At 49.9% G+C, this 23063-nt stretch overlaps 1 protein-coding gene across 2 annotated transcripts in view; it reads right to left on the reverse strand.

The window, feature by feature from the left end:
- Positions 1-23063, reverse strand: part of Inpp5d (inositol polyphosphate-5-phosphatase D) — a 109047-nt gene that overhangs the window by 80512 nt on the left and 5472 nt on the right. For both annotated transcript variants that reach the window (XM_076866101.2, XM_076866100.2), the window contains exon 2: positions 12356-12419. In XM_076866101.2, coding sequence (XP_076722216.2) covers positions 12356-12419 — 64 coding nt within the window. The remainder of the gene's footprint in view (positions 1-12355; positions 12420-23063) is intronic.

The following is a 23063-nucleotide window of genomic DNA, read 5'->3' on the forward strand; positions in this document are numbered from 1 at the left end:
CTTGGAGGGTCTGAATTCAACACACACACACTTTTCGGGGGTAGGGGGTAGGGGGAATAAAAGGTGCAGTAAATAACAAATAATTTTTTTTTTTTTTTTTTGGTACTGGGGATTGAACTCAGGGTAACTCAACCACTGAGCCATACCCCCAGCCCTGTTTTGTATTTTATTTAGAGACAGGGTCTCACTGAGTTGCTAAGTGCCTTGCCATTGCTGAGGCTGGCTTTGAACTTGAGATCCTCCTGCCTCAGCCTCCTGAGCCACTGGGATTAGAGGCCTGCATCATTGCACATGGTTAAAATATAATTTTTAAAAACAGTTTTAAAATTATATGGATATGGGGTTTTGTTTTGGAGTGATGGAAATGTTTGGGAACTAGATGGGGTGATGGGTGCAGATGTGGTGAATGTACCAACCGCCTTAGAACTGTTAACATTCTGTGGTTTTTTTTGTCTGTTTGTTTTTGCTTTTTGGTATCAGGAATTAAGCCCAGGGGCACTTGACCAGTGAGCTTGACCACTCCAGCTATTTTATTTTTTACTCTGAGACAGGGTTTTGCTAAGTTGCTTAGGATCTCGCGAAATTGCTGAGGCTGGTTTTGAACTTGTGATCCTCCTGCCTCAGCCTCTGGAGCCACAGAGGTGTACAGGTGTACGCCAACAGGCCTGGCTACTTTCTGAGTTTTGTGGCACTTAGCAAATGGTTGATTATGTGAATCTCACCTGGATTGAAAAAAAACAACCATGGAGAAAACCTCCTTGGCTGCCGGCCACTTGTGGAGGAGGATCCAGATTCCCCGGCCCAGGGCCAGTCCTTCCAGCTGAGCGGACTTTCTCTTTTCCGCTGCCCTCTGCTGGGATTCCCTTTTGGGACTCCTTGAGTTTGGTGACCTTAACCCTTTGTCGTTGGAGATAATCCTATTTCCTGTACTATTAATTTTCTAATAATAACATGAAGTGAAATGAAAAAAATTATTTTGAAGGTTTTATCTTGGCCATAGCTTAAAAAAATAAATAAAACAGTACCAATATGTAGACATTAGGAAGGAAAAGCCCTTTTCTTATTGATAACCCCCAGCAGCCAGCAAACCCCATCCTAGCCCCAGGGACAATGGTTCCTGGGTGTTGTAGGGCTTCCTACTCTTACATGTGTGCAATTCCGGGCAGATAATGGGTCCCTAAACAGAACCAAAGATCTCCCACGACCCCGCCCTGCAGCGTCTAATCTGTCCCACTCACACCCGGCTCTACTTTCGCTTTTAAAACAGTGGCCTGGTTTTCCCCGGGCAGACCACACTGGTGTCTCACCCATCAGGCTGCTTGCCAGCCTCCGCGAGGCGAGGTTGTTGGCTAGGGTCCTCCTCTGTGCCCTATGCGAAGTCAAGCTGCAACTGGGTATCCTTGCACGTTTCTTTGCCCCTGCGATGGGATGGACAGATTCCTGGAGGGGCGCCTCCCTCGCCCAGGTCAGACCCTGTGAAGGTTGGGGGACAGGGGCACCCTGCCCTCCAGAGACTTCGCTCAGATCTGCACACCTCCTGTCTTGTGGGACTGGCTGCCACTGTGCTCACCCCACACCGTCTTCAGGCTTCAACATTCACAAAGACCCTGGTCATCTTCAAAGGCCGGCTGATCCACAGGCTGGACCCTGGTTGGCTGCCTTTCTCACAAGCCTCTATGTGACATTGAGGCTGCTGGACCGCACTGCAAATAGCAAAGCTCTAGAGCTGTGCTGTCCAGTGGAAATATAATGTGAGCCTTGTATTTGATTTAAAATGTAGTTCTAGAAGCCACATTCAATAAAAGTGTTTCAAAACTCCAACTCAGCGGGGTTCTGTGGCACACACCTGTAATCCCAGTGACTTGGGAGGCTCTGGCAGGAGGATCACAAGTCCGAGGCCAGCCTCAGCAACTTAGCGAGGCCCTAAGCAACTTAGCAAGACCCTATCTCAAAGTGAAAAATAAAAATGGCTGGAGATGTGACTCAGTGGTAAAGTTCTTCTGGGTTCAATTCCCAGTAGGAAAAGAAAAAAAAACCAAAAAAAGTTAAACTCCATATATCCAAAATATTAGAATTTCAATATGTCATAAAAATTATGAGATGGTTTACGTTTCTTCTCTCTCCTTACTCACCCCCTGTTGGTGCAGTTCTTTGAAATCCAGTGGGTATTTTATACTAGCCACATTACCATTGCTCAGCAGCCACATGGATGACCAGCTCTTGAGAATCCTGTGGTCTATACCAGGGAGGGAATTTGGGAACCTCCCTTCCTCAGACGGAAGGGAGCAGCCCGGGGCTGTTGGGATAGGAGGGGAGGGGTTGCTCAGGAGGCACTAACAACTGCACCTTCTTCTGCAAAGGATGGGTGTCCTGCAGCTGTCACCAGAAGGGCAGGAGGAAGTTAGAGCTTGAGCCTGATTCTGGGCGTCCGGAAGACTCAAGCAGTGGCTGCTGTTATTATATCGTTACAATAATAATAATATAATGATCCAAATTATAGATTAATCTAAAAACCCCAATCGCTTCAAAATCCAAAATGCTTTCAGTGCCAACAAGTTGCCACAAGTGGGAAATTCCACCCCTGACCTCACGTGATGGGTCCCAGTCAAAACCCAGACGCTCACAAAGTAGTAGACAAAATTACCTACAGGCCAGGTGTTTAAGGTGTATGTGAAACCCAAATGAATTCTGTTTAGACTTGGGTCCTGTCCCCAAGATATCCCACTGTGTGCATGCAGGCATCCCAGAAAGGGGGCAAAAAATCCTAAGTCCCAACCACTCTAGTCCCAAGCATTTTGGATCAGGGATATTCAACCTGTACTTATCTGTTCCCAGGCAACATTTCCAAGGCCATCAGAGAGAATCACAGCAAGCTGAAACTGGACAGATCGTCCTAGCTGACCAGGCCTCACGCTATTAGTGCCCAATTTTCGCAACTCTTTCCTCCCCAATTGTCAGAGAACCATCAACCTTTAAAGAACGCCTCAGTGAGCGCTCAGTGTGCTCAAGGTCTTTAGCCCTATTTTTAAGCTGCCAAATGTGTTACGGATTCTAAAGTTAAATTTTAGAGAAACATATTTACACTGATGGTTTCCCAAGAAGGGGAAGCTCATCTCCATGTCTGGGGATTTTACTTCTGGGTCGGGTTTTCGATTTGAATTGCCTCATCTCTGCTGGCTCCTTTCCTGAGAGAAAGGGAGATGACACATAGTGAACATGACCTTCTGCAAGGGATTGTGGCCCAAAGCCCCCGCCAGGAGCAGGAGAGAGGGGAGGAGAGGGGAGGGCAAGTCAGTGGTCGCAGGGCTGTGGGAAGAGGAACCGGACTTGGATGGGAAGTCCACTTGTTTCTCCACTGCTCTTAGCCCGTGTTGATTCTCTTTCTCTCCTTCTGTGAAACCATGTTCATTCTGGGGTCAGGATGATTTCACCCATGTCCCCGTCACCCAGCAGGAGTTTGCTGGACCCGTTAGGCTCCAGACAAGGGAAGAAGCTGACAGGGGGAGACGGCTGGGGGACGCAGCTGGGGGACGCAGCTGGGTCCCTGGGAGCAGAGAGGGTGGGGCAGTGCTCCGTGGTCAGGCTCAGTCTGTCTCAAGATGGAAGAGTGTGTGGGCAGTGGGTGAGAATTCAACATTTGCCTTTAAAACGGCCATTTCCCTCTGCCCCGCGCAATCAGGGAAGTTCATCTCCTTTAACTGTTTCCATTTCCCCTTTCCCTCTCACCCCAAGCCAAGGTCCTGTGTTGAGACAGCTGGGCAGGGGGTGGGGTTGCGGGTGTCACTCCGTGGTTACAGCACTGCCTTGCATGTGGGAGCCACAGGTTCCAGTCCTACTGTTACCATGAAAAAAGAAAAAGGACCCTGCTCAGTTTAAACTCTCCCCCTTCAAGAATTTAGCTGAATCTTTTGCCCTCTTTGGATCTTCGTGGCAGCAGTACTAACAGCTGAGCTAACTGCTCTGTTTCAGAAGCCTGGTTCCAGAGTTCCGGGAAAGCCAGCACCCTCCACCTCCCCATTGCTGGGCGCCTAGGAGGCCCATTTCTACCCTTAATTACACATTCCTGGGATGCTCTTCTTCTCGGCTTGCTTCTTTTCTTTTTGTCCAACACTCGAGGTACCCTTCTGGAAGACACGGAAGTGGCAGCTGGAGGTAACCAAGGAGAGCTCAGCCTGGGGGACCCCTGAGAGGAGAAGCTGCAGGCCTGGGGCGGCTCTGCTAGTGCTGCTGCTCAGCCCCCTGCTTCGGCTGCCCTGCTTCATCCCAGCGTGGGCAGCACCCGCTGTAGCCCACCACCGCAGCACAGAGGCTGAGCCAGGCTCCCAGCCAGACGCAGAGGCAGAGGGGACCCTCACCACGTTCTCACAGAGAGAGACAGACAGGGCCACCCGCATGCCAAGGTATGGGAGCAAGAGTTGAAGAAGGGCTTGGGGAGCGCGCCTGCCAGGTGGCGGGGCCACTGATCATCTTGAAAATTGCTTGACGCAGGTTTCCACGAGGAGGGGACTGTGTCTCTGAGGTTGAGCTTGTGTTCCTGGTTCCCATTCATACTACTTACTTACTGAAGGAATGAATGGGCTGCAGGAGTCTTTAAGCTGGGCCTGACCTCTACACACTGAGCCTTAACACTCACTAGCTTTAAAGTAGGCTCGTCTTGGGCCTGTAGAAGGACAATGGCTCAGACTCCTGAAAATAGCAGCAGGATCCCTAACTGGGGCCACCATGGTGGCTCTGAAGCAAAGGCCAGTAGCCAGAGAGACTCAGGGAGACGCTTGCCTTCCAGCCTGGACCCAGGCTGCCAGGTGCCTCCTTGGCTGAAGACTGAGTGAAGGAAGAAAGGCGCCCAGCAGGTCTGCAGGCAGCAGCAGCCCAGAGGAGCCTTTGAAAAACCGGGACTAGTAATAATCCCCCTCCTGGGAGGACAGAGTGTGCCCAAGAGCCAGCTCCTGGTAAGGGTTCAACAAGTGGTAGCTGTGGGCAAGGGGATAGGAGGCAGGGTGTGGCCCGTCCTCCATGTCCGCGACTCTCGCTGTCGTCAGTGGCCCAGCCTGCCTTGCCCCCGCCTGTCTTCCCAGCCTTCAGAGCAGAGATGGCGCGGGCTCAGTGAGTGGCACAGGCAGGATTTAGGGACCCCTCTTGGCTCCTGGGCCAGGGCCAGGGGCAGGCGGGACCCTAGACACTTGGCCTCTGTGGCCGCTTTGCTGCCCATCTCAGGACTCGAGGCCATTTTGTCCTCAAGCCCCAGCACCTTCTCCTTCCCCGGGGCCTGGTGTCCCCACCTGGTCTAAGGCAGGGAGGGGCTGTGCTGAGAAACTCCACCTTGGCGTGGATCGGACTGGCTGCGGGGGTTCTCACCGAGTGCCCCGACAGGCAGTGTCGGTGCTTTACGTGAACCGTCTTTCAGTCCTCAAAACCTCCCTGGGAGAGAAGAGCTGCAGTTGTCCCTCTGTTTCTGACAAAACCAGAGGCTCAGGAGAGTCAATAGCACCCCCGAGGGAACTAGAATAATGACTGAGACCCGAGGCAGGGCCTTCTCCCAAAACGCAGCTTCAGGAAGCATCCGGCAACCTCTCTGGATGTCCAAAGCCCAGGCTGTTAGGACCCAGGAGTGAAACCAAAGAAGAGCGGGAGAAGCGGGGAGAGAGGCCAGGGCCAGTTAAGCACGGGGGCCAGCCCGGTCTGCTGTTTTCCCAGAGGAAATTGACCCAGGCATGGAAAACCTGGTGGGAGCAGTGGACACTGTGCAGGAGCCGGTGTGAGATTGCTGACCAGAGCAGGGTAAAGCCTGTGAAGTGGCGAGGCCTGCTGCTCCTCTGTCTTCCTCAGGGGCCCGCCAGATGGGTCCCCCCGGGTAGAGATCTATTGCGCACTGGCCGTGGGCCAGAACAGATGCAGGACAGACAGTGAATAAACCAAATGATAAAGATACTAAGGCAGAGAGTTGCAAGTGCCCCAAGGAAGATGAAGAGAGGAAAGGGTTACAGAGCAGCAGGTGCAGGCGATTCCCATGGAGCAAGGCTGCTCAGAGGGCGGGGTGTTTCCTTAGAGGGAAGGCCCTTCTGTGGGGTGCAAGCTTGCACTTGCGAAGGTTAGACCTAGAACCTGATCTCAAGGCAAAGCTGGGGCGAGAAGCTAAATCATTCTGCAACAAGCAGGAAATCCAGATGCCTCCCCAGGGCACAGAGATTGCCGAGATATCGGTTGGTTTTTGTTCCATTTCTGGTTAGAGTTGGAGAAAAGGATATTGAGCCCAAGGGTATTTGACACAAAGACAGACTTTAAGAATGTCTGGGGCGGGGAGGAGCAGATCCTGGCAACACGGTACCAGCCAGGATGAAGATGAGGGGAGAGCAGGGGCTACTTGTGTCAGAGAAACCTGACATCAACCTAAAATTGACGCCTTCTGTTTTGAAATTCCCCAGGGTAGCCCAGACCTTTGCTGTGTTAGGGTGCTTTCAGCTGCAGGTAACAGAAAACCCTAATTCAACTACCTGAACAGACAGGAATGAACAGTCTCACTAAATAGGAGGTCTAGAGGCAGGCAGCTCCCAGGCTGGTTGATTCTGTTCAACTGATTCAATGGCATCACTGAGGACCCAGGTTCACTTCATCTTTCTGCTCTGCCATCTGCATGCTGGCCTCACTTTCCAGCAGCCTCTCCTCATGGTTGCAAGACGGCAGCAGCAGCTCCAACTGTCATATCCTGTGACAACTTCCAAAGGTAGATAGAGACCATTTCATCCTTACAGACAAGCAGTCAGACAAGTAGACCTTTATCAGAAGCCCCATCGACCACTCCCCTTCGTGTCTCATTGGTTACAACTGCATTCTATTGACTAGCTTAAACCCATCGGTCACATGATACACGTTATCCCCAGCTCTGTGCTGTTAGGGGCCACAGCAACAACCAAAGAAACAGGCCCACCATCTAGGGCAAGGCGGCTCAGAAGGCTCTGGAACAGGGAGAAGCAGGAACAAGATGGCAGGCGGGTGGGGAGAAAAAAGGAGATGGTCACTGGGAGGTAGAGGGGACAAAATTCTCCAGACTTCTCTAAAACACTTAGGAAAGGACCACATATCCTGCAGCCACACGAGGGAACGGCGGAGTCTGCATGTCACAAAGGCATGTGTGCTCAGAAGGTCAGAAAATGAGAGCAGATGAGACAAGGTGGGACACAAGCTCACTCAGAGACCAAACAGAAGAAAAGCCTTTTGAGTCAAAGAAAGCTCTGAGTTTGCCCAGTGAGTCAGCAGAGCCCAGTCCCGGCCTTAGCAACGGGAGGAAAATGACGGGATGGAAAAGAAAAGAATTCCTACCAGCTTCAAAGCAGAAAAAGACAAAACTGCTTCCCTCTAGTGGAGCCAGTTCAAAGCCTCAGTTGGCCGTGGGACTCGGTCCTACTGAGTTCCCAAAGGCTGCAGCAGGAGGCCTCTATAGAATGTGGAGCGATATTGGCCCAGAGAGTCTCGCGTCCATCAAGTCCCCTTTGGAGCATGAAGGCAGCTGCAAGAGGCTTTAGGATACTCAGAGGCTTACAAAGCAGACCTGTCTGTTTTCTGTTGTAGGAAAAAAATATAAAGTAGGCACCTAGAAAGTGGCAATCATGACCTAGAGGGACCCTCTGCCTGTGACCTTGTGGGCCTTCTCTGAGCCTCTCAGCTCACCTCCTTGTGCAACCTCAGGAAGTGTGTGGAGGAGCCACATCCTTTGCCTGGCGGCTCAGACGGAATCTTTACTTCACGGGGTGACCACTCTGAACAATAACTGCTGCCACCCGCTTCCTGAGCATAATAACAATGGCTCAAGTGCACCTCGGGACCCCGGGGGAGCGGCTTGCTGTTCTGTTTCCCTCTCCAAAAGCCAGGTTTTTGACCACCACCACCACCGGGAACTGGAATCAAGAGTCTCCTCTTTACCGCTTGGACTGCTGCAGCCCCTGGGTTTTCTTCTAAATAGGGAAAGAATCCTGTGGACGGACAATAGTCTATGAGCTTGATCATCTCAAAGGCCCATTTTCTTCTACAGGTGCATGAAACCTGCAGGTGCTCCTGCCTGGAATTCAACCTCCCCTCCGGACCCTGGATGCAATCTCGGCCTCAAAAGCAGAAGTTCACAGAGATCTTCCACGTGACGGGGGTCACGGGCAGGCTTTATCTTCTGCTGTGTTCTTCATGGCAGGAAGGAGCTGGAACGGGAGCAAGGGCTGGCAGGGTGCAGGGCGGGCGGAGCCTCAGGCCCCTCGGGCTTCGGTTGCGGAGCAGCTTGGACAGCTGTGCTGGTAACACTTTTGAAGGCCGCTCTGTGGGCTCTGTGGGCTCTCTCAGCCATGCTGCAGCTTGGGACTGCTCCTCCTGCCTCGAACTCACAGGGAGCAGCGTCACTTTGAAGGCAGTGGCAGCCTGGCAGCCGCTCTGGAGTCAGGAACCCACCCCGGTGCCACTTCCCCAAGGGGAGAGTCACTTCCCTTCCCAGCCCCGGAGAGGAGTTGGGGCTCTCGGGTGTGGGAAACGGGGGCCTGAGGGGCTGAGCCGTCCTGCCTGGCCCTTGCCTCGTGCAGTGCTCAGAGAGCTGCCCAGGCCTGGGGATGTGGCATAGGCCCCCGTCCAGAAGGTTCTCCAGGTCTGAGGGCCCCCGCAGGGGTACAAGAGCTGCTTCACAGTTCCGCAGCCACTGAAGCCTGGGGGTCCACAGCCCAGAGAGCAGAGCCAAGGGAGGCTTCAGGGAACTCACCCCTTCCCCCAGTGGCACTGCCTGGAATCTTCTAGGTCACCTGTCCCCCTTCCCTGGCAGCCAGCCCTGCTGTCTCTTCCCCCCACCCACCTGGCCGGCGGCTCCCTTCTCTCCCCCGCTTTCCCCCCCTCCCCCTTCCCCTTCCCTGTCTTGGTTCCTTCCCCTGCTCTTTCCCGCTCCTTTCTCCCTCTGCTCCCACCTGGCAGCAGGTGGAACGGACTCGTGTGTGTTGGAGGCTGCTGCTGCTGCCCTCTCTTCCCAGTAATAAGGCAGCAAGGGGTGGGGGTGGCAGCTCCAGGGCAGCCCACGCCCCTGGGGCGGATGTGTCACCGCCTCCTCTCCCAGAATCCACACCACCTGGCACAGGTGGGACAGGCTGACCTTCCTACTTCCCGTGGCAGAAACAAAGCCACAGGCTGGAAATCTGGATTGCAGCCAATCCCCGGCTAGGGACGGAGGTCTGCTGCCCTAGGTGCTGGCCGGCTCCCCTCAGGGCAAGTATCACTCCCACCCGGGAAGGAAAAGGACCCAGCATTGAGGGCCACAAGCCCTGCCTCCTCACCCCCCGGGTGGAGTCCTGGCCTGTCTTCGCCCTTGCCCAGGGGATTCCAGCCCTCAGCCAGGCTTGGGAGCACATCCCCTGAGCTGCCTAAAGAAGGCTTTTCTTTTGGAAGGGGGATACGCAGACCTGGTGTGAGCCCCAATTCTGAGACAGGCACATTTACACAGGAGGGTTGGGTGAGGTTCTGGTTTGTATCCTTCCCGTCTCTGACTTTTGTGAATCTGCGAAAGCTGGAGGGAAGGAAGGGTCCCAGAGGGTTGGGGTCACACCCTGCCCTGCTGTAGGGCCACCGTGGGCCATGAGGGGTAGCCTGCCTTCAGTTGTAGCTCTGCAAAGAAGGAAGATAGAGTGTGTCTTTGTTTTCTGGCAAAAAGGAGCCCCCCCCCCCCCCCGCCCCCTGCACGGGAAGAGCTAAGGCAGCGGAGGCTTCGGGTCTTCCCTAGGAAAGGTTTCAGGTCAGTGGCTGCTTCTTTGGGCAGCCTTACATTCTGGTGGCACCAAACAGACTGAGGTGTAAGGAATGAGTTATTTAGAAACTGTGGGTAAGCTCAGGCAAGAGTGTGAGGGTCTACCTCAATATGAAAAGAGGAACTTGAGTTAAAACCTGCAGAGCTCAAGGACGACCAGGTGTCTCAGGGGGCCTCAGGCTTGGCTTAGGGGGCAGTGTCACTCCTCAGAGGACATTGTCATTTATTTCAGGAGGTGTATTTTTATAGGAAGGTGCAGTCTTTAAGGTGGAAACTTCTTTAGACTACCTAGGCCCCGGGTTCCTTAGTTACTTGGTGCTGGCTACCTAAGAGGTCACAGGCAAGGAGTAGATTTGTCCAGCAGGCCCACGTGCCTTCTGTGAAAACTGCCTGCCCATTGCCCTGATGTGGTGGCCTTAGGGAGCCAGGCCCTGTCCCCAAGATTCTGTCCCCATCTTCCAATGGTAGGCAGACACCTGCTCCCAGACAGCTAAGTCCTTCACAGGCTCATGGCCCAGGAAGGGAATCCTTGGGGCTGATCCAATCAGACTCCCAGGGGACCAGGAACTGAAAGGAGCCAGCCGGAGGGGAGGGGCAAACCCACAGAGATGAGCTGAGTCACAGAGGTGGAACCTGGACAGGGCCCGTGTCCTCTGGCCCCGAGCTGAGGGCCTTCTGAGTGGCCTTCTTGCTGTGCACGTCTCCACCCAGGCCACAGCCCGGCACCCGCCTTAGCCAAAGTGAGTCTGTTTCTTACAACCCCAAGGCCTGGTGAGGCTCCGGGTTTCAAAGCCGAAGCAGGACTCGTGAGGATTCATAGCGTCCCAGGAAGCACCAGAGCAGGAACATGAGGAAGGACTCAGGGGCACAGCCTCCAGACGGAGTCTGTGTTCAGAAGCCCTGGTACAGACCCTGCTCGAGAAGCCACAGAGTCACGTCTTTCCCAGTCATACTTAAAGTTTTCTTCACTTTGAAGGAATAGAGTAAACCACAAGGGGAAAAAGATCAAAGGCGCGGACCGGCTTTTAACTTCAGAGAGCTGAGTCCTCTCAGGAAACCACCCAGGAAGGATGCCGACCTGGCTGGCCAAGTTCACGGGTCCCCGACTCAAGCAGTGTGGTGGACCCTGAGGCCACTGCCTGCCCCAAGCAGGCTCCCCTGGGCTCCAGCCGCACCCCGGGCACCCTGGCCGGTGAGGGGCACGCATCAGAGACAAAGGTTCCAAGTACCCGAGAGGACAGTCCTACCCTCGGCCTGCTGACACATGCTCCTGGTGACTTCCACCAAGGACCAGCCGGAGACCTTCCAGGGGCATGGTGTCCTCACCAGTCCCAAGTTGGGGACACACACGCGGCAATGACCAAGATACGCAGTGCTCAGCCTGACTTCCATCGGGGAGAGTGCTTCTGCTTGAGTCACACCTGCCCGTTTGTGAGGCCCCGCAGCGAGCAGACCCTGCCTCCCAGAAGGCCGCTCTGTGTCCCCCAGGGCTGGTTCCAACCCCTTAGGGTCCCACACTCTGGACTAAGCGGCTGGCTGAAGTGATTCCTTTGGTCCCCGTAATCAGTCACCCTGAGAGGCCTGCTCCACGAATCTTCCCCTCCCTCTCGACACATTTCTGGGTCTCTTTGCCCCAGGGACCTGCTATTCTCTGGCCCTTGAGTGCAGCTCTGTGTCTACACTGCGTCCTGAAAGGGGAATCATCCCCTGGAGTTTAGAACCAGCAGTTGTGCCCTACCTCTCCCCCTCCCCCTCGCCCCCTCCCACTTCTGCTTCCACTTTCTTTTCAAGGAACCTCCTCCAGACCCTCGTCTGGGCCTGCGGCTCTGCTCTGGCATGGCTGCGTGCCGCTGGTTGCTGGGCCTCTTACCATGGTCCCTGAGGACTTGCACACCCCCACCCCACCCCCACTGAGGTCACTGAGACCGTTGCCTCCTTCTTTCTCTCACCCCCATGTTCTCTTGATGCAGCCAGATAAAAATAACTTCCCTGACTTCCACAGCACTCCTTTATCACACACTGCGGTCGAACAAAGTCTCCACTGTTACCACACAAACTGTGCTTAGGGGGGTCTCCCCACACTTCCCGGGTGGATGGGTGCAGTTGATTTTTCTTTGTAAAATTCAGCTGAAAGTTTGGAGCACCAGCCTTCCCGTGGCAAGAGCAGGTGCCACGAGCATCGGTGTTGAGCAGCAGAGCACTCGCAACAGCACTCCCCGAGGGCCGCGACGTGTGACTCTTGCAGGCTTCCTGCAAGTGCACCCCAGTCCCCCCTTCCCAGACCATCTACGCTCATTCCTTTGAGAGAACTAAAGAAAACCAGGAACGCTTTTCCTGTGTCTCTGGGCATCCCCTTCCCCTCAGGTACTTCTCACCCTCTTGCACACAACTAACCCCTGGCATGCCTGCTCTGTCGCATCTCAGAGCAGGGTCACCTTGACTGCTAAGCCACCCATGTGCTTTGGAGGAGGACAGGCTCAGCCAGGCCCTTACATCCTCGGGGCATGGGCTTTCTTCTTCCTCTTCCTCTTCTCTCTTTCTCTGCCAGTGTAGCCTCAGGTCAGGTCTAGATTTCCAGATTCACAAGGGACTTACCTGAACGGTGAATTTGTCATCTTCATTGGGCAGAATTCTGTAAGTGTAAACACAGTTCCGATACCTGAAATAGATCAAAGACTTCATTAGAACCCAAGCAGGAAAATCCAGTTTCCTAGTCACTGAAAGGACAGGCTCCCTGATGGAGGTTGAAGAGTCTGCCCACAAAGTCTCCAAACTTTAGGGCCGAGAGTCCTCTGAGCTGGTGACAGACTCTGACACGAGCAGTCATGAATGGACACTTGCTCACCCCCACAGCATACAAGGAGCATCTGGGAAGGGCGGGGGCGGGGGTCCTTTGGGCGCGAACACATGGTTAACTTCCATGCTGACAGCTAAGGGGTCAATCTGAAGGTGCCCACTGTCTGGAAGGGCCGCCCCGACCTCTTAGCTGCCATGCTGACCATGAGAAGAACTGAGACTCCCAGGGGGCGGAGCAAGGTGGGGTCATAGCGAATGGGTCTCGGGCAGGCAGCAGGGACCACGAGGGACAAAGCCATGCTCTCTCTGTGTCGACCTCTCCCCCGACTAACCCTCTCCCCCTTCCCTGGACACTCGGCCCCATGGTTTTCTTTTCCTAGAGGTTGGTCACTGTCCCTTCAGAGACCCAGATTTGCCCCAGCAGCTGTGGGATGAAACTTGAGGTTGTTTCTGAGTACTGAACACCCCAGACTCCCTTCTCTTTCTAGAAAGTTCACCTTCTTTGGCTCAGGGGGGAGGGGGAAGAGAAGGTACTTTTTACTTTCCTGGAAACTTTGAGTAGAAGGGGGAGTTAGTTCTAGCTCAAGTGCCCTGTTAGAGGGGCACAAGGTGGGTGGTCCCTAACCTAAAGGAGCCTGGCAGCCATGATGGCCACAGGAGTCCATTGACCCTTAGCCGAGCCCGGCGGTCTACTGGAGGTTGGGGGAATGCCATTGCTATCTGGACTCTTCCTTGGAGTCGCTGGCCTATTCCCTGTCCCAACAAAATCTCTCCCCATTTCTCCCACTGGGGCTCTTGGAACTTTGAAAATTTGCTATGCTCACAGATCCCTTAAGCAGGGGCCAGTCCCTGCCATGAAGGCAATGCTTCCTTGTAGAAGTTTCACTTAGTCCCTCCTGCGGGCCACACACTCCACCAAACATTTACATATATTATTATTTAACTTGATTGTACCTTAATTGAAAAAAAAAAAGCATACAGAAATAAATGGAATGAAAAATACGTCTCCTCCCCAATCCCATGAGATCCATTTCTTGGATTTACTTCTCCTGTTTGCAAAATGTTCCAGAACTCTTAAACATGCACACAAGCTTATATGTACATATCTTTAAAAGATGCATGTAAAATCACACTATATATGTTCTTCTGAAATTTGCTTTTTTACCAAAAGACAAAAATACCTTAGAGGTCTTTTCATGTGAGCTGAGAGAGAGAGAGAAATGGGTTTTTATCCTTCTTATCATGTTCCACCACGTGGATATGTGACTATGGCTATGTGTTTGGCTAGACCCTGGTGATAGATAGGTAGTTATTTCTAGATTTTTGCTGTTATAAATAAAACTGCAGTGAATATCTCTACCCCTCCATCTTTGTGTACCTGGGTGAACGCATCATTTTAGTTTCCTCATCAGTTGGATGGAGATGACAGTAACACAACATATACCTGTTGCTGTGTAGATTGGACAAACTCGTGTGTGGAGAGCACTCAGAACAGTACCTGGCCAGGCTGAGCACAGCATAATGGATGCTTATTAGTGCTTGTTGCTAAATCACTAGGAGGAGACTGCTGGGCTAAAGGACATGGGCACTTTATGTTTTGACAGAGGCTACCAACTATCTTCCAATGCACTTGGTGTTTTTTTTTCTCTTACTAACCGGATTTGAAAGTGTCTGTGTCCCCACACCCTGCCAACTGACTGTTATCAGACTTCTAAATCTTTGCAAGTCTAAGAGGTGAAAGAAAATGACAGCTTACTTTAATTTGCTTGTCTTTATGAGAAAGGTTCAGCATGTTCTCCTCCGTGGTTGTTTCTATTTCTTTTTCTGTGAATTCCTTTTTATGTTTTTTCTCACTTTTATGTATCATCTTTCATTTATATGACTTTGATTTTTGGTCTATGCTAGAGTATATTTTGAAGTTTGTTGTTGTTGTTGTTGTTGTTATCCATGATTGAACCCAGGGGTGCTTAACCACTCAGTCACATCCCTAACCCTTTTATTTTATTTTATTGAGACAGGGTCTGGCTGAGTTGCTTAGGGCTTTGCTAAGTGGCTGAGGCAGGCTTTTGACTTGAGATCCTCCTGCCTCAGCCTTCTGAGCCGCTGGGATTACCATGTGCACCACAGTGCCTGGATGGAGTTATTTTGACAGTATTTACTGTTTGTTTGTTTGTTTGTTTTTTAGCTGTGTGGAAGTTTTACAGTGTTATGTGGCAAATTTTATAATATTTAATTTTATTACTTTGAACCAATGAATGCTTAAGGAAAAATCTGAGCAATGTTTTGGAAAATTTCACTTCCACACTCTTCTTTATTCTGCCCAGGAAAATTTCTTCTGTCTCTCTCTCTCCCACCCCTTTAGTGCCCATCTTTCTGCCCCATCCTGTCTTCAGAGCCACACTGTCTTGTATCAGAGACAGCAAGGAAGAATCTCTGGTCTGATGTCACCTCCCCTCCCAGAGACGTCCCTGGGACACTGAGAACTGCCCCACTCTGGCACCTCACCCCATCCCCATGAACCAGGACTCAGCTCCTTTTGCACACAGAGCCTCTCAGACAAAGCCAGAGGCCAGCTCCACCCAGCCAGTGCCTTATCTTTCAGGGCTCTGAGCTTCCTCCTGCAGATAAACAAATGAGGGAGGGTGAGGACTGTCACTGGGCAGAGGGCAGCTAACTAGGGAAGAGCTCCGGCCAGCGCAAAGCACCAGCTGGCAGACAGGAAGAGAGAGCAGGGAGTCACGGGGACCCAGAAGCAGCCACTCAGAACAGGAAAGCCCCTCCAGTGCACGCAAGAGCAGCAGACCAGGCTTTCTGGCCTTTTCAAAGATGTTCTTGAAACACCGAGACAAGGAAACAGCCCATATCCCCGAGGTAGGTCGGAACCAAAAGCTGGTACCACAGGGAAGAGAAGATGCTCTCCCCTTAGAGGGGTCATCTCAGCAGATGCCGATGACCTGCCTGGTTAATGCAGGTCTTTCGCTCTGTGCTTGGGGAGTCAGTTTAGATCTTCAAGGAAAACATGCAGCACCACACAATCACCACTCGTCAGGAGAGCAGTAGGTCCCAGCTGCATTCCACGGGGTGCTGGAGCCTCCCCAGGGAACCTGGCCTCCCTCCCCCACCAGCAGCTGCATTTCACCCTGGATCCTTATATGCACCCAGATATCCACACATGGGCACACACACCACACACGTGCCATCTGCACACACTTGCTCACACATATCCTAGGCCTAAATATGTACAGCACAGTACATGCATACTCAAGTGGTAACACACACCTGTGCCCACATGCATAGAACACGCACACACACACACACACAATCTTACAGGCAAAATATTTAAAGCAAAGATTCCACAACTAAATAGTGTCTGACCACCCCAGCCCTAGACCACCATCTGAACAACACGCTCATTCTCTTTAGAGGCCACAGGTCTGCCCAGCCCTTTTCCAGCTCCTCTGGTGGTTTGGTGAATTGGTTGAACTAATGCTTTTGGTCGCAACTTCTCTGAGTGACTGGGTCACTTTTCAAGAATATGGGGATCCCACTGGGGATGCAGGTCAGGTGATAGCTCTCCCTTCTGCTCATAGTGGCATTGTCCCTTTCCTGAATGAAGGCGGACTCAGAGCAGATGTCCTGTGCGGCTCCCTCTGAGTGCTGAGGAGCAGGTGCTTGCCCGGTGCTGATCTGGAGAAGAGTGGGAAGGTGCCCCTTCCACCCTAGGGAGCCACTGAGAGTTTTAGTGCAGTACGAGTGGACAGGCACAGGGGAGTGGGAAGAAACAACCGGGGTTTGATTTATTCTTTCAGAGGAGCACCCCTGTTTGTGTAGGATTAGCCCTAGGTGAACACTGCCAGCCACGTCCAGAAACACCCTTCACACGGCGAGCCCCACAGAGACCCAGAAAGCAAACTAAGATTCAAGAGCTTTGGTGGTGTTTGGTCTCGTCCGCCCATCTGCTCACTATGCTCCTATAATTGCTTTTCAATCCCTCTGTGACTCTTACTAGCATCATTTCTAATTTCTAGCGCTTTTTGCGTGTATTTTCTCTTTTTCTTGGCTGAGTGGTGCACATTTCTGGGAAAGATGGGGTGGGCTGGAAAGTCTGCATTCAAAAAGCCATTTAACCAATGTAGACATAAGAGAAAATGTCCTTCAGTCCTGGGAAGCCAGGGTGCTGAAATTGATGAGTTTTAAGGCATGGTGGCGCATGCCTATAATCCCAGCAGCTTGGGAGCCTGAGGCAGGAGGATTGAGAGTTCAAACTCATCTGCAGCAACTTAGCGAGGCCCTCAGCAACTCAGTGAGATCCTGTCTCTAAATAAAATATTTAAAAAGGGCTGGAGCTGTGGCTCAGTGGTGAAGCACCTTTGGGTTCAATCACTGGTACCAAAAGAAAAAAAAAGAAAAGAAAGACCATTAGTTGCTGATTTGCCCCCCTGGCCCCGCCCCAGGAGAAAGAGCAAGAGGAGGACGGAGGGTGAGAGGTGGGTGAGTGGGCATGTGCTGCTGGAGCACCCTCCCCCTGGGGGTGGTCCTTTGTCCTAAAGTTGCACAAAGCAAAGACCAAGGGAATGAGGATCCCGGAGGGAGCCCACCTTCTGTGTGTCCCACCACCCCCTCAGTTGCCTCCCCAGAAGCTGAATCTTGGGTTGGGGTCTCCTGTCCTTCTTTTTATGTTTGGTAAGAAAATTTGGGCAGAAATCTACTTCCATCTCTAAAAGAATCTTATTTTTTTCTTGACAGTTAAAAGAAAAATCATCAGACTATGAAAACATATCATCGCTCAAAAGAAAGGGCCCCATCGTTCTAAGAGTTCCAAGGATCTGTCTCCATCTTAAACGAAACCATTGTTCTTAAAAAAATCATCCTTCAAATCAACCTTTTAAAAAATGGTTCAATTTGCAAAATGTAAGATTTAAGAGACGACTGCATGTCCAAAGGCAGAAGACTCCAGGTGAAAACTGAGATAAAGCGCAGAACAGATACCAGGGAGCAGGACGTGGCAGCACAGGTCCTGAGAAAGTGAAGGAGGAGGAAAGAGTTTGAGAAAGCCCTCAAGAGGGAAAAGACAAAGCAGCTTTAAAATAAGAGGGAGGTGAGAAATACAAGCCAGACCACGATCCTCCAGCATGCAAGAGGGCTCCCTGAGAGGACAGAGGCCATTTTTTAAATGCAAAACCAGGCTGGGAATGTAGCTGGGTGGGGGTGCCCTCACCCTTATCCAATCCCCAGACCCCAAACAACAACACAGATGTAAGCAGGAAAAAAAAAAACAAAAAAGAATAGGTAAATGAACTTAAGAGCATGTGACTTGAAAACTAAGTGGATAAACTTCTGACAAACAGAACAAAGGAAAGAAACACCCACTCTAAGTCGTTTCCACCTGCCCTGCGTACACCATCTCCATCCCAGGGGCTGCTTCCCCCTGGTTTAGCCAAGGGGAGGGACAGGTGGGGTATTTGTTCCCCTGAGCCCATCCTGCCTGCTGCAGATCAGCAGCAGCCAAATTCCTTCTCGGGAGACCACAGCTAAGCCAGGTGGCCTGTGTCACAGCTGCAGTCATGCTGGACTTGGTGTCACACTTCCCTCCCCTGAGAACTAAGGTCAAGGGAGCAGAAAGCCTTCCCAGGTCGACAGACAGCCGGCTGCTCACCATTCCATCTCTTCTGAATATGCCACCACTTCCTGCTGGGATCCTGGCCACCGCACCCAAAATTAGAAATACAGAAAGGAAGATGACAGTAGCAATAAAATAGAAATCACCATAACAGAAAACCGTGCATAAGAAAACCTGGAAACCTTAACCAATGGAGTGTCCTCTGCACATTACAATGTAACTGATCAAAGGTGACATGCAAAGAAATAGGCAAGGCTTATCAACACCCAAAAAGAAATGGAAGAAAATACTAAAGAATTACCTCTCTAAATGATTGTTAGAAGAAGTGGTTTTGTCAGCATTTTTTTTTTTAATTTTCAAAAATCAGATAATGATGATATTCTACAAATGGCTCCAGGATATTTTATAAACCTTACATGACTATTCCACCATGACATGCCCCAAAGCATATAAACCAATCTCATGGATGAATATATATGTACAAACCCTAAATGAAATTCAGAATGCAAAAAAAATTATCATCATCATGAAGAATTTATTTTAAAAATGCAAAAATAGTTTAATATTAGAAAGTTCACAAATGAAGTTATTATGCCTGTAAATGAAAAAGGGCATTTGTCTATTTAATGTCATCACAATAGACATTTGGTGAAATTCAGTGCTCAGTTTTTCAGAACTCTGTGAAACTTAGAAAAGACAGCTTCCTCTTTAACACAACAAATACCAACTGACTTTAATGCAGTCCCCTCTATGGTCCAGGCACTGTATCAGTCCCTCCTAGGCAATGCCACGTGTGATTGTCACAGAACTTTTCAACATTATCCATGGTATTATCTTATAAATACACGCCAATGTAATAAATTATGAAATCTGAATGACAGTTGTAAATATTTGGAGGAAACTAAAAATGATCATAGTTTATAGATGATATAAGAGTTTATCAAGAAAAGATAGAAGAGGGGCTGTGGTTTTAGCTAAGTGGTCAAGTGTTTGCCTAGCACATGCAAGGCACTGGGTTTGATCCTCAGCACCACATATAAAACAAATAAATAAAGTGAAAGTATTGTGTCCATCTACAACTAAAAATATTTAAAGAAAAGAAAGAAGAAGGAACTGAAAAGCAGTTTGAAATAACAATGCATGGGTGAATTGATATTATAAAAGACAAATTTATAAAATCTTTCCTATAGGTTGTAAGTTACCATTAACCAATATCTACAGGGGAAAAAGTGTCATTCACCATAGTGACAAAAATACAAAGTAACCAGAAGTAACCATAACAAGAAATATGCAGGACCTATATGAAAAAAATCACAAAATATAAATCCTAGAGATAATCATATGTATCATTAACAAGAGAGAATATTACTAAAATGTCACTTTTTACAAATTGCATTTGGATTTCATGCCAGTCTGAAACTAGTCTAAAGTAGTTATGCTAATTCCTTCCCCCCCCCCCCCCCCCCGGCCACCAGCTTGACACAATTATTATCTGGTTCACCCAGAAGAGTACCTGAAAAGAGTACATTTGAAAATCTTAAAATAAACTATTTTGTAAAATTGTAGTGATACATTTGATATATTACATGCAACAGGATAAACAGGAAAGAAAGAGATACAAAAGGCTTAATATATATCTATATATCTATATCTATCTATCTATCTATCTATATATCTATATCTATCTATATCTATCTATCTATATACATATATTTAAAGGAGTCTCCAAGGGAAAGGAATAAATTATTCAGTCAGAGGTTTTGGGGGAAGGTGGTTACTTGAGAAAAAACACACGTGGGTCTTTATCTTATACCATTCATTTAACTAATTCCAGCGAGATTAAGAGGTTCAATGTAAACACACACACACACACACAGAGAGAGAGAGAGAGAGAGAGAGATAACAGCTCCTAGTCACTCCGTGTGTGTTTCCAAGCCCTGTGCTAAGCAAGCACACAATATTCATTTCATTCAGTCCACCCAGACCTAGGACATAGGTACTCTTAGCCCTGCTTTTCAGATGAGGGAACAGGGGTTCAGCAAACTGCTGGAGAACCATCTCTTAGCCGAGTCTGTTAACCCCAGGGGCCTGTCTTTACCCTCCTGTCTCCCCCAGGAAAAAACAAGTGAATTCCTGTGTGCAGAGGAATTCTCTGCATTGAAAAGGCAAAGAGAGAAATCATGAAAGAAAAAATCTACAGACTTTACAAAATTTTACCATCTCTGAATGTCAAAAAATCTGAAATAGAAAAGCAAACCATAGTGAAAATATTTGCAACAAAGGTGATATAAACAACTCATGTAAGCAGCTAATGGAAAGTACACAACTTAAAATAAAAATTTAAAAGGCCGGGGGTGTAGCTCAGTGGTGGAGCACCCCTGGGTTTGAACCCTAGTACAAGACTCACGCGGGTGTATTTGCACACACACACATGTCTTAAAATGCTTCTGTCCTTTGACGCAGTAATTCCAACCCTGGGAATCCATAACCAGAAATGTATATAGCATTTTCCCACAAAGACCTTCATCGTTGTCATATTTATAACAGTGAGACATTGAGGATAACTTCAATGTCTGACAACAGAAGAATCATTTCATAAAGTATGCCACATTGTGTAACAGAACTCTATACAGCCATCAAATGTGATAGTTAGAAAGAAATCCTAACTCAGCAGGAAAATGCTGATACTGCTCAAAACCTCAGGCTCCAATGACATGTCTAAATATTGCATGAGCATAACATGTGTATGTAAAATGGAGATAATACACGTATATGGGGAGAGGGACAGAATGAGAAGACATGCTAACAAATTAACAAGGTTCGTGTTAGTTGCTTGGTGATGGGGTGATGATTTTTCTGTTTTTAATTTGCCCAAAAGAAGGCTGCACTGTTTATCAGAGATCCATCTGCTCCTACTTGGCCACTGACGGCGGCAGGGCCCAGGCAGAAGGGGCTCTTCTCTGCAGAGCACGCTCCTAGCTGGCTGGCCCAACTGGTCTTTTGGGTGTATACAGTTGGTCTTTGCACCCAAAGGGGTGGAGTCCCCGGTACTGGGTAATATGTTTTTTCAGTTAGTGGAGACCCAGCACGTATCAAGCACAGGAGCCACTCAGGGTGGCAGGCTGGACTCAGAGCACAGAGAATCTGGCCCATGCCTGTCACAGGCTCCGCCACCTCCCCACCTGCTAAACCCTCTTTTCCCAAGGGGCACAGCTCTGCTGCTGCTGTTCTATGAGAGTGGAACTCTCACGGAACATTCTGTGCTCTGTCTAGCTTCTGCAGGGTCGTAGGAGTTCAGCACCCCCAGCACTTCCTCCTCCGCCGGGAACCCCATGGAGTTAAGATGACCCGACTTTCTCCTTGATTTTGCCTTTGTTCCCCTGGTCCACTGGGTGCTCTTTCTCAGGCCCCTGCCCAGAGTCCTCCCTCCCTCAGGCTCCCGGCCCTCCACCCTGGCCCAGCAGCTAGGGCATGCGTCATTCAAGTCCTCTTCCTGCCTCAATCTCTTTGAGCGCTTCCTCTGAGGAGGCCCCACATGACAGCTCAGAGTCTCCCGGAGGCCTCCAGGAAGTCCCAGAAGTGACGCTTGGCCACTTCTCCTCTCTCCTGCTGTGGAACGTTCTTCACAAATGGATCCTCTACTTCTCTGATTCTGAGACGACATTCCTCAATTTTTAGTTCATAAAAAATAATGCCCAACAGTATTTTTATAGATGCAAAGTATTCAGTGGGTGCCTGCCATGTGCCCAGCCGTAGTGCTGCCCACATCATCCCATCCTGTCCTCTCAAGAGCCTAACAAAATGACAGCAGAAAGACAAATACCTCCATTTCTCAAGGTGCAAAGAATATGAATCGACATTTCTCCAAATAAGATACACAGGGCCAATACACATAAAAAGATGCTCAACATCATTAATTACGGAAATGCAAATGAAAACCACAATAACTTGCCACCTCATGCCCACTACGATGGCAATAACCAAAAGAAGAGATAAAAACAAGTGCTGGGGAGGATGTGGAGAAACAGCCTCACCTGTGGCTGGTGAGAATATCAAGTGGAGCAGTTGTGGAAAACAGTCCAGCAGCTCCTCAAAACGTCAAACCCCAAACCACCACCGGACCCAGCATCTCCACTCCTGGGCACTGGCCCAAGGCTGACGCAAATGCACATCCACACAGAAACCTGTCCATGAATGTTCATAGCAGCATGATTCACCGTAGCCCAAAAGTGCGAACAAACCAGACATCTTAAGACTGATGAAAGGAGAAATAAAACATGGTACATCCGCACCATGGATTGTTAGCCACAGGACTGATTTGTGCTATAAGAGGAACTTCAAAGCATTACGCCAGTGAGCAGGTCCAGAGACCAAAGGCCACACATTATATGATTCAATATGTATAAAGTGCCCAGAATAGGCAAATCTGTACAGGCAGAAAGTAGATTAGCTGTTTCCAGGGGTTGGGGGAGGGGGCGGGGAATGACTGCTAATGGGCGCAGGGATTCTTTTTGAGTATTAAGAATGTTCTGAAGTTGGATGATTGTGTTGGTGGCACAACATTGTGATTGTACTAAAAAGCACTGCATTGCATGCTAGTGTGGGAAGGGTCGTTTTCCGGTATGTGAATTATATCTTCATTTAAGAATCTAACCCAATGAGTTCACTGTGAGGATACTGGCTTGTCAGGAAGCTCAGAGTTGTGCAAAAACTGCTGGGTGCGGTGGCTCATGCCTGTAATCCCAGCAACAAGTGAGCCTGAGGCATGAGGATCGCAAGTTCAAAGCCAGTCTCAGCAATTTAGTGAGGCCCTAAGCAACTTAATGAGACCATGTCCCCAAATAAAATATAAAAAAGAAGCTGGGGATGTGGCTCAGTGGTTGAGAC

The sequence above is a fragment of the Callospermophilus lateralis genome, chromosome 9 (assembly GCF_048772815.1).
Source record: "Callospermophilus lateralis isolate mCalLat2 chromosome 9, mCalLat2.hap1, whole genome shotgun sequence".
Lineage (NCBI taxonomy): Eukaryota > Metazoa > Chordata > Mammalia > Rodentia > Sciuridae > Callospermophilus > Callospermophilus lateralis.